At 45.9% G+C, this 15,871-nt stretch overlaps 1 protein-coding gene across 1 annotated transcript; it reads left to right on the forward strand.

Moving 5' to 3' along the window:
- Window positions 1-308: 308 nt before the first annotated feature.
- On the forward strand, window positions 309-15,160 carry CISD1 (CDGSH iron sulfur domain 1). The gene is made up of 3 exons (XM_006131979.5): window positions 309-442; window positions 9,253-9,458; window positions 14,778-15,160. The coding sequence occupies exons 1-3, from the start codon at window positions 412-414 to the stop codon at window positions 14,865-14,867; spliced, it is 327 nt and encodes a 108-aa protein (XP_006132041.2). The 5' UTR covers window positions 309-411; the 3' UTR covers window positions 14,868-15,160.
- The last annotated feature ends 711 nt before the right edge of the window (window positions 15,161-15,871 follow it).

Consider the following 15,871-nt stretch of genomic DNA (forward strand, 5'->3'; position numbering starts at 1 on the left):
TTGAATTTTTAAGTCTCTAGCCCAGGTGGAAAAAAGAAAAAATGGGACCCCCCCCCCAAACCCGAACGATGCACGCTCCGCAGATGCCAGCCTCGTGGTAACGGAGCACTTGGGTAGGGAGGGAGGCTCCACAAAAGCCCACCGAGGCCTCAGGTCCCCCACGCTGCTGTCTGCGGGGCCAGGGGCGCAGGACCCCAGAATTGCTCGCGGACGAGCCTACGGGCGGAAGGGAAACCGGATCCCTTTGCTTAGCGGCGGGGGTGACATGCGCAAGCCGCGCCCCATCAGCTCTGCCCCTTTAAGAGCAGGCTCCGCCGCGGGTCCTCCTGTACGCACGCGCGGGCGGGCAGCCTTTGGATCCTCTGGTGTTCGGGAGGCCGGCGGCGGCGAGGAGCGCTGGGTGCGGGAGCAATGGGGCTCGGATCGAACTCCTCCGTGCGGGGTAGGCGAGCGGCAGCTTGCGGGCGGGGGCGCAGCGGGATGTTGTCTCCTGGCTGCTCGCCGCCCCCTTCCGCTTGAATTGCTGTGCTCGGGCTCCCCTTGCTCTCACCTTGAGGCCCTTCCCGCTCTGGCGGGGGTGTGTCTGGACCGGGTCCTCCCCACCTTCCAGGAGGGGCCTGGCCGGAATCCCTTCTCCTCTCTTGCGGGGCACTGCAGTGGTTGGGTGGCGGTGCGGTGCAGCGTGGCGGTGCACGGAAGTGCTGGCCGAGCCGCAGGCAAGGGACCTCCTTGGCAGAAGCCTCTCGATGACTGCGAAGATGGGGCTTTCCTGAGACGTGCAGTGACCTTCAGATGCTCTTGTGTAGCTGGTACCTTCGTGCAAGCGTGTATCCAAGTTTCTGGTCTTTATTAGCTTTAAAAAAAAAATCTAGCACAATGGCCTCATCCCTGGCTCTGAGGTCTGGTTTTGTGAGTTTATAATGGTATGCAGAAGCCTCGGGATCGGTCCTTGCTTGTTGTACGTGCGGTGTAAACAAAGCAAACTACCTCTCTTTTACACACCCACCAGTGCTTCCAAGCAGCCCTTTGGTGGGAGTTCTTATTAAAGAATCCTTATGAGTGTATGTTTTCTGCTCCCCCTTTCCTCTGCCCATTTGCTTTGTAGTGTATGCTTGGCTTTTCTCTTGAAAACTTAGTGATTGACTAACTTTATCTTGAAAGTTCCAGACTTAGTTGTTAAACACACAATTTTAAATTACAAAGTTTGGTGGCATTTCTGTAGCATTTAAAAGCACTAATCTATTAATGACCACTCATAACTAGGTTGCTACCTAAATAGTCATGTTTTAAAGTAATGCAGCAGAAAGGTGCATTAAATCTATAAACATAGTAACCAGTGCCTACCACTGTGGGTTATTGACTGGTACTGCAGTTGCTCAAACTCACTTTCTAAAAGTGAGTAACTCAGTAGTGGGGGGAGGGGAGGGAAAGCTTGTATAACCTTGGCTGTAGGGGCTCATGTGACTGAGTAGCATTTTGATGAGCAGCCAAGTAAAGGTATTTTACTGAGTTATAAAATGGTTACATAATAGGTCTAAAATTTGGGAGTAAGCTGAAAGGCTTCTGTAAATCCTTTAAAACTATTGTATAGTCTAGCCTGACTTAACAGTTTTAAATTTTTTATGTAGATACATAAGTGTCTACAGGCATTTAAAACTAATTGTGAGATGCAGGGTTTTAGGGTTTTTTGGGGGGGCTTTGAAATCCTGCTTAACGGCATGGCAGAAAATTTAACTTAAAAATTTTGACTTTCAGTAGTCTGACTTGCTTAAACTAGCCTTTACAAGTGGACTTGTTCTTGTTTAGCATCTAGCATTGGCTGTGTTAAGTAGGATGGTGCAACTCTTAAAATTAACCAAAAAACAGGACTATATATATAGTCCTGTTTTTTGTTTCAGCTAGACTAGACTAACACGGCTACATCTCTACTACTATTCTAAAATGAACCACTCTGTCGACTCAGTTTGAGTCTTCTTCCCCCATTACTCCCCTCTAGCCTCTAATAATCATGACAATAAACTGGGAGGTGGTAGCAGTGATAAGAGCTAGCATAATTATTCTGAGAATAAAGTGGTGAAGTTCATGGTAGCAGCATTTAAAACTATGCTAACAAATACTTGTTTTTTGGTGGGGAGAGAGGTATGGAGAATGGCTTGGGGGAGAAATACATTGAGGCTACGTCTAGACTGGCATGATTTTCCGCAAAAGTTTTTCCATTAAAAGCATTTGCGGAAAAGAGCATCTAGATTGGCATGGACGCTTTTCCGTAAAAGCACTTTTTGCAGAAAAGCGTCCATGCCAATCTAGATGCGGTTTTGCACAAGAAAGCCCCGATCGCCATTTTTATCATTGGGGCTTTTTTGCGCAAAACAGTTTTTAGCTGTCTACACTGGTCCTCTTGCGCAAAAACACTTCTGGAAAAGGGCTTTTGCCCGAACGGGAACGTCAAAGCATTTGCGCAAGAAGCACTGATATCAGCCAGTAGAACATCACTGCTTTTGTGCAAAATCAAGTGGCCAGTGTAGACCGCTGGCAAGCTTTTGCACAAAAGCAATTGCTTTTGCAGAAAAACATGCCAGTCTAGACGCAGCCTGAGTAATGTTCTCACTAACTTTTCTAACCGTGTGCAGAATAAGTTATGTACACCACTAATAGAAGTACACCACTAATAGAAGTATGTGCTGCCAGCTCTTATCAGCATAATACCCGGAAGGGTGGAACCTCAGCCTCCCCTGGGCAGCTGCCCTAGTGTTCAGCTTATTCTATTACATAGAAAGTAAACTCTCCATCTGGAAAGATGAATAGTGCTAAATATACAACCATTTCCAAATGTAATGTTGGTGATCTAGGTTTGTCTCTTCTTTTAGAAGCTTTAGTAAGTTGTATCCAAATTTCTATTATGTTCAGAGGCTGTAGCCAAAAAATAGTTGTGCTGGCTAGGCAACTTTTAATGGGGGTCCACTCCAAGATTGAGTGGTCAAGGGCTGTGCTTCTGTGGAGGGGTATGTGGGGCCTGGGACAGCAGGTAGGGTGTATAAGGGATTTTGGGTGAAGGAACGGGGTTATCTGGGTTAGGGGTTTGAGGAGCTGGGTCCAGGAGGGGCTTGAGGTGCAGGAGAGGATTCTGTTCTGGAAGATGGGTGTAGAAGGGAGTAGAGGGTCTGAGGGAGTTGTGACATGGTGGGGAGAAGGGGTACAGAGTTTGGTGATGGCCTGGGACAGGTAGTTTTGGGGGGTGGGGGGAGAGAAGGGTGGCTCCCAGGCAGCAGCTTCGCAGGCACCCTACCTGTGTGCTAGGTCAGCTGTTCCATGTGGTTCTGCTCTAGCACAGGGAGGAGAGAGTAAGAAGGATTCATTAGCTGTCCCTGCCTTCAGCAAAATTTCTCCCTGCCTAGTTTGTAGAGCAATTAGCAGCTTGCTTTTGAAAGCAGCAGTTGCACCCTTACTATAGAGCAGCTGCTGGAGAGGTGAATATGGGCCGGATTCAGCCAGCAAGCTGCCTCTTGCCCACCTGTTCCATGATGACTACAACAATGACCAGTTGCAGAATCTATTGTGCAATGGGTTCTTCATCACAATGGGTATCACCATCTGTAACTATCTAATTAGTTCCTGTTTGTGCATAATCAAACTAATTTCTGAATGTGTGGAATGCAGTGAGCATAGAATGTACATAGAATGAGCATAGTGAGTACATTTAATGATATCAACATGATACTTCAGGAATGTCAAATTTGGCTCTTGAGGGTGAATATGGCTTTCACTACACTGACAAGTGCTAGCAAAACTTCTGTCGGGAAGGGGAGAGGGTGTAACAAAACCCATATTACTGGGTGATGCTTACTGGTTCTGGTTAACCAGTGGGGACTAGAGCAGTTCCCTACCTTCCTGAGGCACAGGCTGCTCCAACTCTATGGGAGTCCACTGTGAACTAGAGATGTAGATGAAATGATTAGCTGATAAGTCTGTGTATCAGTAGGGCTCTCAAGTGATTAAAAAATTTAATCACAATAAATCACAAGATTAATTGTACGCGCCTCCCTTTTGAAACACTGCTGTGGCATTTCAATGGGGCAGCTCTGCATTGAGTCCAGGATCAGCTAGAGTCCCCAGCTGACCCTGGGGCTCCATGAAGTGCTGTCCTTTTGAAGTGCTGTAGTGGTGCACTGCCTCTTTGATGCAACAGGGAGCCCAGGATCAGCTGGAGTGCCTAGCTGATCCCGGGCTCCATGGCTGCCCCTTTAAAACACCGCCTCCACATGGTTCAAAGGGGAACTGGAGCCTGGGGTCAGCTGGGAACTCCCCAACTGACCCTGGGCTCTGTGAGGCATCTCCTCAGAATCTCGGGTCAGTCTCCAGTTGAACTCTGGTTCCACGTGGCACTTCCCTGGAATTTAGGGTCACCCGGGGACTCCCCAGTTGATAATGGGTTCCAGGAAATGCCCTGTGGAGCCTGGGATCAGCTGGGGAATTGCCAGCTGAGCCTGGGCTCCACTGTCCCTTGAAACATGCAGAGGCTTCCTTCCCTGGCTCAGCTGTGAGGCAGCTAGCCCTTTGAAACACTGCTTCTGCCAGGGCAGCAAGGCTAAAAACCAGCTTTCCTTGCAGGCCTGTTGTGCTGTGGGATAGAGGCAGCAGCCTCTGTCTAACATGGGGATCTGAGCTCCTGGATCCAACTCAAGCTAGAATTGAGCTGGGCCACCCACCCACCTGGCTCCAAATATGCTTTAAATGCAGAGCTGCAGTAGGAGTAGGTCTTGAACCGGTTGCAAGCTGGGACTGAGCCAGGCTGCTAGCCAGCCTACTAAAAAATGTACTGGGAAGGGGGAGGGGAGTATGTGTAATCTAGAGCATTAGCAAAGGCTTATCGGTTTATCGACTACACTATTGTATCCCTAATGCTGGCTCCATGGAGCCGCCTGCTCCCCCTGTTGCTGCCTTCCAGGTATTCAGGGGCAGCAGTGTGGGGTGGGAGCAGCTGCTGCTGAATAGCCATCTTCCACTGTGAGTTGCTGCTCCATGGCATGCTGGCATAGCCTCTGTCCATGGGAAGCTGGGGGGGAGTGGCCCCTCAGGCTGCTGCTACCCTACCTCTGTTGGAGGCAGAAGCATGAGGTGGCATGGGGCTGCAAGTACATTTGCTTCCTGTCAGCTTTGCCTTGCCCCCCAGGGGCTATTGAATAAATGTATAACCACTAAAATTTGATGCAGTTACACAATTAGTCAATTAATCGACATCAACATCCTACCGTGACTAGGGGATGCTCTAGTGTCGAGAGTAGCCTCTGTCTTTAGTGAACCTGGGTGCTCCGTAGGCAGGATCTATCCTGGCTGGGCCAGACCAGCTTTTGCCTGTGATTAGGGCAGCCATGGCCAACCCTAACCCCCCACCCCCTGGCTTCCCTATGCTTACTGGGTCGGAGCTGTAGGGTTTTAAAAATGGTGCCCAAGATGGTGGCTGTCTTCAATTTTTAATATTTTTTTTCTCAATTCTGGTGCAGCTCCTTGCATTTTTTTCCACTGCTGTTTTGGCTCTTTTTTTTTTTAAATGGGTTTGCCACTCCAGGATTAGGGTGTGTGTGGTGAACTGCAGGCAGGGGCTAGGTTGGAGCAACCCCCTGTGGCTGCCCCCTTTTAAAGTAGTTATCTGGTTTAAACCATGGTATCAAACATGCTAGCATGTGGCTATTTGGCTGGCTGTGTGTGATTAGTTCACTGTAGCAGTAGTTCCTATTTCAGAACTGATTGCACACCATGGGGTTAAACAATGGTTAACCAATTAAACAGTATTTTTACATCCCTTCTCCACACCCAGTGCTTCAGTCAGCCAGGGTATGGGAAGCCCTCACTCCTGTCACCATAGCTATTGCTACTCATTAGGTGTGGCTTAATTATGCCTGTGGGAGAGCTTAGTTAAGAACAGTTATGGAAAAACTCTTCAGCCCCTTCGGCAATTGCAGTGAAAGATGCCTCTGAGCTGCTGCTCCTGTTAACAGGGACCAGATACTGAAGGGGGGGGGGGGGGAGGGGGGAAGAAGAAGGCAGGTTGTACAAAGCAGATGCTCATAGCCCTATGTGGATACAGAATTGGTGTCTGCCTCTGCAAAAATGATCCACAGCTATCTGCTTCCATATCTGTGGATGTTAATGTCCATGGATTTGCAGGACTTTACAAATGTGCAAGAGGAACTGGGCTCTTCACAAAGATCATTAAGAAGGGTGTAGTAAAAAGTCCCACAATAGAGATGGGGATGTCAGGAATATGTGTAAGCATGTTTTATTCTCTGATTAGAATGAGTGTTGCCTACTGTATCATGTGATGGGTATGGCTTGCTGAAATTCCTAATATGAGGTGGCTTATGGCATAGTCAAGTGTCTTTTTAAATCTGTTTTTAAATAGACCCTTGTAGGCCTCAGATGCACATCTGCTTTATAGATGAGCAGTTGAGTTACAGGTTTTATATCTACAATAGGAGAAGATCTTCCCGCAAACTGTTATGCTGCTTTGTATAGAGAGAGAGAGACACCTGCTGTTTCTAGGGACGGGTGTTATGGCAACGAGGCAGGAGAATTCTGTGACAGTTGGGCAGAAACTTACAGTGCTGTCAAGTAGAAGACGAGGCAAAACCTGAAAGCAGGATTTTTTTAAAAAGGATTAATTACAGAGAAGGAAAATGATATCAAGTGAGACAGAGTGCAAAGACTTAGATGCAGAGATGAGCATAAGATGACAAAAGTGAGAAATGGGGAGAAACCTTTATCTAAATAGTTTCTTTGAGAAATGCAAGACCTTGGTACTGTAAAAGGTTCATGCTTTTAAGTGGGGATTTAATCTTTGAGTTTTATTTCAATTCCCTTAACTGTAACTTAAAATTATAATAGGAAACAAGTTCCTTTTATGCTGAGCATACAGTGGCTAACAATGTATTTAAGAGAATACTGTAAACCAGTTATAATAAAAATTTGACTACCTTGAAAATTTGGGTGGAGCTCCTTTCATTATTCATGTGGTCTTGAGGACTCTTAAACCTTTTCTATTAAGTTATTTAGTTATTTTTAAAGGAACCATTTTTGCTCAACCTAAAAACAGTGCTGATGTCACTATGCTGATGTCGATATTGCTAATTAACAAATGCTTGTAGCAGAGCTGTGTTTACATCAGTGATGTAGATGTCTGAACAACAAATGAATGGAAAGCCATGTGAATTCAATTTCCTCTATGGGCTTCTTGCATTTCTCCTTTAATAGAAAGGTACAAACTAGGTAGATATTAAAGTAAAACTGCTTTATTCCCATAACCCTAAACATGCCTAGTCCTGTGGCACCTTAGAAACAAACAGAAAATACAGGATCATAAGCTTTTGTGGGTAAAATCCACTTCATCTGAGTAGAAGTGCAAATAACAGAAACCAAGACATATCATATTAAAAGCAGCTACCTATCAATTGTAGGTCCTGTAATAGCAAAGCAAATTAAGTGGGCTTGATGTTTTGTTCATAGCTTTTGGTGTGAAAATGCCAATAGCTTTGTAGTGGGTTAACAAGTTAATGTCTTTATTCAAGCCCAGGGAAAGTGTCTAATTGGTAAATGAATTTGAGTTCAGCAGTCCCTCTCTAATTGGGTAGTGAAATGCCTTGTAAAAGAATAGCTACTTTTAAATCCATGGTTGAGTGTCCAGGCAGGTTAAAATGGTTCTCTACAGGTTTCTGTTACCATTCTACTTGTCCATTTATCCTTTGTTGCAGAGACTGTCCAGTTTGGCCAATATACATGGCAGGGGGCATTGCTGGCATATTTCACATAGAGGATGTACAGTTGTATGGGCCTCTGATGTGGTGGCAGGTGGTGATGGGGCAGGAGGTTGGGTGTAGTGGGGGGTTCAGGAAGCAGGCTCTGGTTGGGTACCGTGTAACTGAGACTGCTTACAGGTGGTGGAGCAATGGAGTTAAGACAGGGTTACTCCTGCCATGGCCCTGCACCACTCCTGAAAGCAGCTGGCATGTACAGCAATGGCTCCATGGTGCCATGTGAGCCCCTCCTTTATTGGAACTGAGCCCACAGCTTGTACTGGCCATGGTTCTCTGTTACTGAGCATTGGGAGCTGCAGGAGTGGTGCCAGCAGGCAAAGACTGCTTGTGGAGACCCCCAGCTCTGCCTTTCTCAGGATCTGCAAGGACATGCCTGCCACTTTGAGTAACAATTACAATAGGGATAATTACTCCAGCCATGACAAGTTAGGCATTTTAGGACTCACTACTCATTTCTCATGCTTACAATTAATTCTGAGAATTATCAAATGCACAGACCAATCAAAAACAAAAAACACACTTCACAAACAGTAAAAGTAACAACCCCCCACATATGTTGGGTCTGGAGATGAGAATGGACTGTGTATTTGTGTGACATTTGCATCACCAAGCTCCCTTCATTCCCTTCTCTCTGTGGAGATAGAGTTCAAAAGTGAGGGGAGGAGGGACACCTTGACATCAGTGCCCCTTTTCTCCTTTCCACACCTGCACAGCAAGCAGGAGGCTTCCAGGTGTCAGCTCCAAGGCAGAGGGCAGGAGGAGCATGACAATGGGTGGAAGGGCAACTGAAGTGCCAGCACTTGATAGTTTCCTGGCCAGACCAGTCAAGATCACCTGTCAGGCTCCAAGATCTACCAGTAGATCCCGATCTACTGGCTGCCCACCACTGTAGACAATGGATAATCTGTGTCCTGGATGGAAGCTAGCGATATGTAGGTAGGAATAGTGGTCCATAGGTTTCCAGTACAGTACAGGGTGGTGTTGACAATACAAATAAATGATGGCCACATAGTGTCAAGGTGTGGATCTCTTCTGTGGACTGGTCCAGGTTGGGGTTGATAGTGGGGTGGAAAATAGTCTCCATCCTGTAGGTTTATATGAGGATGTCATCAAAGTAGCATAAGCAGAGGAAAGGTGCTAGGGAACAGGAGCTGAGGAAACATTGTTCTAGTCAGCCATAAAAGTATTGGCCTATTGTGAGGCTGTGTAGGTATCTATAGTAGTGCAGCTGATGTAAAGATATAAATTGTCCCCCAAATTGGAAATAGTTGTATGTGAGGACAAAGTCACATAGCTCAGGCACCAGGTGTGCTGTGGTATCAGGGAGTGTTCCTTTCAAAGCCTTGTGTCAATAAGTAGAACTGCCCTTTAAGCACAAATATGACTCTGGTTTGAATTTCAACCTTTGAATGATACATAATCATTGCCTTTTCTCTTGCTCCAGTTGAATGGATTGCTACAATCTCATTAGCTGCGGGAGCGGCTGCTGTTGGATATCTAGCATACAGAAGATGGCTTTCTAAAGACAAATGCTGCAAAGCACTGGTAAATCTCCATATCCAGAAAGATAACCCCAAGGTAGTCCATGCATTTGATATGGAAGATCTGGGCGACAAAGCTGTGTACTGTCGTTGCTGGAGATCAAAGAAGGTGAGAGCGGGGCGGGGGGGGGGAGGGGGGGAGGAAGAGTTTAATTGCAAGAATCCTCTTAAGCTCTTCTCCGTCTTACTGTTAATATTTCTGTTGAATGAAACAAACTATTCTTAATTGAAATCTAGTGTAGGAGTGAAACCCAGCAGTTACTTCCTAATTTTGTAGAGAACATAATACATCTGCAGTTGTAAAGATTCAGCTTTCTTTTATACTATAAATGGTTTTAATAAAGGAGGGCATTCACACCATGGATTAGGGATGTAAAATCCCATTTAATTGATGAACTGGTGAAATGTAATGTTTCCCCAATTAAAGGGGAGGCAGGTGTGTGTGTGTGTGTGTGGGGGGGGGGGGGGCTGCTCCAATGCAGCTGGGCTGGTGTGGGGCTGCCCTACAACAGACAGGGCTCTGGACTGCTCAGGCTAGGCCTGCTGCACACAGGCTGCTATATCCAGCCAGAGCTGTCCCAGCCCAGGCCTGCTGTGGGCAGGGGCTGGAGAAGCCCCCTCCTTGTGGTGGATGGGAAGCTGCTCTAGTCTGAACCAGTTAATCATTCATATCCCTGCCATGGATTTAGCAAAATATCCATATAATTGTAGAGCAGGGGGTTCAATGAGCCACAGAAAATCAGTCAGGAGGTATACCCAAGTGATTGGGGGGGGGGATTCCCCCTGTGGCCCCTGACTGAGAAGGTGAGACACTCCTCACATTCCCTTCACACACCAGAGCTTTGGGCGGCTCAGGCTAGTAGATTTTGTGTGCTCCAGCCCCATGGGGAGACAACACAGGGAAGAGCACTGAAGCACCAGTGCAGGCTCCTCAGTCTTGGGCGGAACCCTGAGCTTTGGGTTGGATCCAGGAAAGCTAGGGGCTGGATCTGACCCTCAGGCCTTGGGTTCCTCATTCCTGTTCAAGAGGTACCTCCTAGCTGGCAGGATCTTGTAATCACTGCCCTGGGACAGGGACCCAACACATACTAGCTGACAGTACCACTCTCAGTGAATAATTGAGATCTGTCTGCAGGCTTGAAATGTTGTCTGACTCCTGTAGGTAACATTGGAACTAGTGAGGACCCCAGTTTATTTGAGATCAGGCTGTGCATATAGCCAGTGTTTCCCAAATGATGTTCTGAGGAACCCCGGGGTTCTGCTAAGTAAAAATAAGGGTTCAGTGAGAATTCCATTACAATAACATTTTATTTTTTTAAATCATAAAATGTTTAATATTTGTTTTTTTTAAATGTTGATCTCAGGACCTTGTTGAGCATTTGGTTATTATTACCTTTACTTATTTGTGGTCTACTTTTTCAGTTCCATATATTAGACTGTTAGGGGTTCCGCAAAATTCTTTTGAGTTTAAAAGGGTTCCATGGCCAAATACAATTGGGAAACACTGCATATAGCTCTTTAATTGTCTGTTATGCTCAAGGATTCTTACACCCTTGTGTAAGAGGAGTATGAGGGTTTGGGGAGGAGGGTGCATTGTTTGGGTGCCTGGAGCAGCCAACAGAAAAAAGTAAATGGGAGTAGGATTAGTGGGGTGGGAAATGTCAGAGCTACTGGCTGGGATCTTGTGCTAGGGTAAGTTGCTAGTCCAGGTTGGGCTATAGAGGACAGGACTTTGTCTTCCCTTGCAAAAAACAGTCTAGACTAGATCAGACCCCACTTCGCTGGCTTTGGAAGCTCTGCATCATCCCTTTCCATTTTTGACTCTTTATCACTCTTCCTTCATGGGAGGGAAGCCAGCATAAAAGGTGTTCCTCTGTTTGCCTAACCCCTGTATATCCAGACTCCCCTCATACAAAGATGACTCCTCAAACCTCCCCTCTGAACCTGCATCCATACTAAGGATGTTAAAATGGAGTTCTTTGAAATGCTTGTTGACTAGTCAATTTAGGAATGTGGAACTCCATGTACAGTCCTTCGCTGACCCTGGGCTCCATGCTACTGCTGCATGTCACTAGGAGCCCAGGGTCAGCTGGGGACTTGTGAGCTAATCCCAGGCTCCAGGCAGCTGCCCCTTTGAATCACATGGCAGATGCTGTGCGGTGGCTATCCCTTTGAACCATAAGTCTGGTGCGTGATTCAGAGGGGCAGCTGCAGGGAGCCTGAGGTCAGCTACGGACTCCCTAGCTGACCCTGGGTTCCCTGGGAAATACCAGACATATTTATAGTAATTGCTTAAATATCTCAGTTCACTAAGATGTTTATATTCTTTCTTCTCCCCCATTAAATATCCTCACTGGTGCTGTTTGACCAATAGTAGCAACTTTTTTGAGCACTGGTGTTGGCTGGCCGGTGGTGTCCTCATCACCACCTTGATATGTTTTCTAAAATGTCAGTGGCTGCCAAAACTTGGTTCAAATTGGGGCTCTGATAGCAACAGTGGAGAGATTTTTATTTTTCTTAAGTCAGTCTTTACATTTATAACAAAATTAAAACCAACTCTTCATCAAACAAGTTAATCAGGATTCCATCAAACACCAGTGTTTCTTATAACAGAATCCTATTAACATAACTTCAAAGTGTGTTGGAACAGGCATGTCCAGTCTAACTTCCTGAAGTGTTGGCAACAGTCACCTAAGAAGAAGCTGACTTTAATGTGTCAATTAAAAAGATAACTGTATTGTCAGGGCTGAAATTCTAACAATAAGCAAGCTTATTTTCCCGATTCTGAAAAATGCTTGCCCTCCCAGATAATGGCTGCAACACAGGTTGTGGTTGGAAGGAAGCCCCTCAGAATGTTTAAGAACATTGACACAAATGTCTGTAACTTGCAGATGCTGCCTTGGTTATGATTTTTAAAAAAGGAATGAGAGCCTGCAGGTCTGGAGTTCTCCTCTGGCTTTTGTGGTTAAATCTAGGTTTCTAATCCTTGATAAGGAGGAGGGGGATTACTCTTATATAAAACCATTGTCAGATGAAATTGTGGGTTTTTTCCCACTTCATTGGTAGCTTTGGGGGGACTTAAAAGGCATTTAATCAAATACTGTGGTGGTTTGAAGTTCTGCTGAGTTAGCCAAAGTGATTTGGTGGTAAAAATGTATTGTGCAGAAATACTAGTATTCTGTAAATCTTGAACTTGGTTTTGGAAAGTTAAATTTTTCACTTGAAGCATTGGTTCTTGTCTTTCTGCACCTATCTTGTTAGAGATTAACAGCCTCTACAAACCATCCTGGAGCAATTAAACAGGGTCTAAGGTACCTTTTGATGGCTATTCTGGTTGGGCACACAAGTCAGCTGTTGGGAGGTGGCTAAATAGCAAAATTGCTATACCTACCTACCTACCAAAGCTCTGCTATGCGTTTTCCTGTATGGAGTGTCTTATTTTCTCTGCAGCAAGAAGGAATTTAAAGATTGCTGCTTTACAGAAGTGTGAAACTGTTGAACAATATTATCAGATCTATTCTAGAAACTTCAGAGTCTAGCAAAGTCAATTTTTTTCCAGTCATCTGAAGTGGGCTGTGCCCACAAGTTCATTATACCATCTACATGTTTTGTTAGTCTATAAAGTGCTACCAGACCATTTATTTGCTTGCTGGTTTTTTTTCTGTAACTGACTAACTCGGCTACACCCTGAAGCTCCTAGAAAAGTCAGGAATCTCAAAGTCTATAGTGGCAAAATCCCTAGTATAGATGCAGTTACACCAACAAAAGGACTTTTTTTGGGGGGGAAGGGAGAAATAGTGAAATGGCATGGCTTACTTGAGTCTTCATTTGGAGATCTGACTAGTTATATGGACAAAAGAACTTGTCAGTATAAACTGTCTCGCCACTAAGTAGGATTTTAACTAGGGATGTAAAAGGTTAACTGGTAAGCCTTACCCTTAACTGGTAGGGGCTAGAGTCACTCTCACCTGCTTGCTTGATCCTGCAGAGCCTCTAGCACATGAGCCATTATGTATCTGTACAGGCAGTCCCCGGGTTATGTACAAGATAGGGACTGTAGGTTTGTTCTTAAGTTGAATCTGTATGTAAGTCGGAACTGGCGTCCAGTTCTGACTTACATACAGATTCAACTTAAGAACCCCAAGTCAGCTGCTGCTGAAACTGATCAGCCGCTGATTCCAGGAAGCCCGGGGCAGAGCAACTGTGCCTCTGGCTTCCTGTAGTCAGTGCTGGTCAGTTTGAGCAACAGCTGACTTGGGGACGACTGGGGCAGAGCAGCTGGGGTGCTGCTGGGTTGGTCCAGTAGTGCCCAGAGTGGCGCTGCGGGACCAACCGGCAGCGCCCCAGCTGCTCTGCTCCAGGGTCCACAACAAAAGCCTGGTCTGCTGGGGGAAGGGGGGCACACTAGCTGCGCCCCCCCAGCAGACCAGGGGAGCAAAGCCGCAGCGGCAGGGTGCCTCGCCTCTGAGGCTTTGCTCTGGCACGGGACCCGCTGCCGCTGTGGCTTTGCTTGCGGTGCCCCTGGTCTGCTGGGGACGGTTCCCAGCAGACCATGGGCACCGGGAGCAGCTTTTCTTGCCCCGGAGGTCGAGGTGGCTGACTGCTGCCTGCGAGCTCCGGGGCGAGAGAGCCCCGTTTGTAAGTGCGGATCCGTGTAAGTCGGACTGCCTGTAATTGCTAAAAAACCTTATTTCTCAACACACTTCTACATCCCTAATTTATACAGATTTGTTCTAGTGTAGGGACAAGGACCTAACAGGTTCTTGTGCAAACATTTGGTAATGTTCATTGCACTCCAGAGCCCTCCTTAGGGAATAGGGAGTTGGATCTTTTTTTTTGGGGGGGTGGGGGGGAGAAGAGAGGCAGTGTGGTGAGGGTGTTCATTAGGTGAAAAGGAAATTTGAGGCCAGCCTAATCTGTTGTCTTGAATCAGTCTGAGATTGGAGTGCCACAGTGTATTGAGTTGGGGTTCTTTTGATTGTTGTTGCTCCTATGTCTTACACTCAAGTCATTTTAATGAGCATTTACCCCAGGGGTGGGGAAACTAAGGCCCAGAGGCAAGATGAGGCCCCCAGCTTGCCTGATCCAGCCCCTGAGGCTCAGGGCTCCCCCAGCATTAGGAGCGTATGCTGGTGCAGACCACACAATCTACTAGCCTGGCCCCCCCTAGGTTCCAGTGTGCAAGGGGAAAGTGGGGAGTGTCTGTCTTCTCAGTCTGGGGTCACGTCCATGATGGTTTTTTTGTTTGGCTTCTAACTTGTGTGCGGCCTGTGACTTTCTTTTTTCCCCCTCCCCCTCCCAGGGTTCAATAGCGTTCAACTCAAAAAAGGTTCCTTACCCTGCCAAAACAGATTCCTTGAATTGTATCTTTACTGAGTGAGGCTATTTTCATACTTATGGGTTATTTTTTCTCTTTGTTTTTTTTCAGTTTCCATTGTGTGATGGGTCTCACACGAAGCACAATGATGAAACTGGGGACAATGTTGGGCCTCTGATCATCAAGAGAAAGGAAGCATAAACTTGATGGCTTGAGGCCACTATTCGTCACATATGCTTATTAGTAATTGGAGTAAACAAGTTCTGTCTTAGTCACTTCACTGAAGATCTTTGGGTGTGGTATAAAGCAGGCTCCAGCATGTGTATTTCATGGTGCTTGTCTTGTTTTAAACACTACATATGTAAGTTAAATATTTGTGGCTTAAGGCTATTTTTGTTTCAACTGTATGTACACTTTCATTAAGTATGAAATTAAAGTGACAATTAGAATGTACTCAACTGTATGAAGATAATATATTAAACTATTTTCAGATACTTGTGTTCTGCTTTCTACTTAAAGGTAGATTTTCAATAGAACAAGTGTAATTAACAAATTCCTTAGTGAACCATGTTTAATCTGAAATTTACCAAAAAGGCAACTGATACTTGGATGAAAATGTGAATCCCTTAAAGGCACTAATGGCAGAAAAGAAATCATGGTGCCAAGTGCATGAAATGGAACTGAACACTACCCTCTTCTCCCCCCCTCCCCCCCAAAGTAAAGTGCATACAGTGGATAAGAATAGGGTGCGCTCTTCCAAGAGAACAGTCTTAACACTGCTTTGTGTAAGCAAGATGTAATTCTTCTGCTCTGTGCATCATTGATTAGGTCTCAACTAGAGTATTGTATCCAGTTCTGGGTGCCACATTTTAGGAAAGGTTCTTCTCTAGACCTTCTCCAAACAATGATGGAAAGTCTAGAAAACAGACCTATGAGGGAAGATAGGTCCTCTCATCTCTTCCACATGTGAGACCCAATTTTCTAACAGTTTCCAATACCTGAAAGGCTGTTACACAGAGGGAGAAGAATATTCTGGAACATCTGGTTAAGATAAGAAGCAACAGGCTTAAATTGAAACAAGGGAGGCTTGGGTTGGACTTGAGGAAAAAGTTCCTATCAGAGTGGTTAAGCACTGGAATAAATTGCTAAGGGAGGCTGTGGAATCTCCATTGGAGGATTAAGAGCAGATAAGACAAATGCCTGTC

Source organism: Pelodiscus sinensis, chromosome 8, assembly GCF_052426305.1.
Source record: "Pelodiscus sinensis isolate ZL-2025 chromosome 8, ASM5242630v1, whole genome shotgun sequence".
NCBI lineage: Eukaryota > Metazoa > Chordata > Testudines > Trionychidae > Pelodiscus > Pelodiscus sinensis.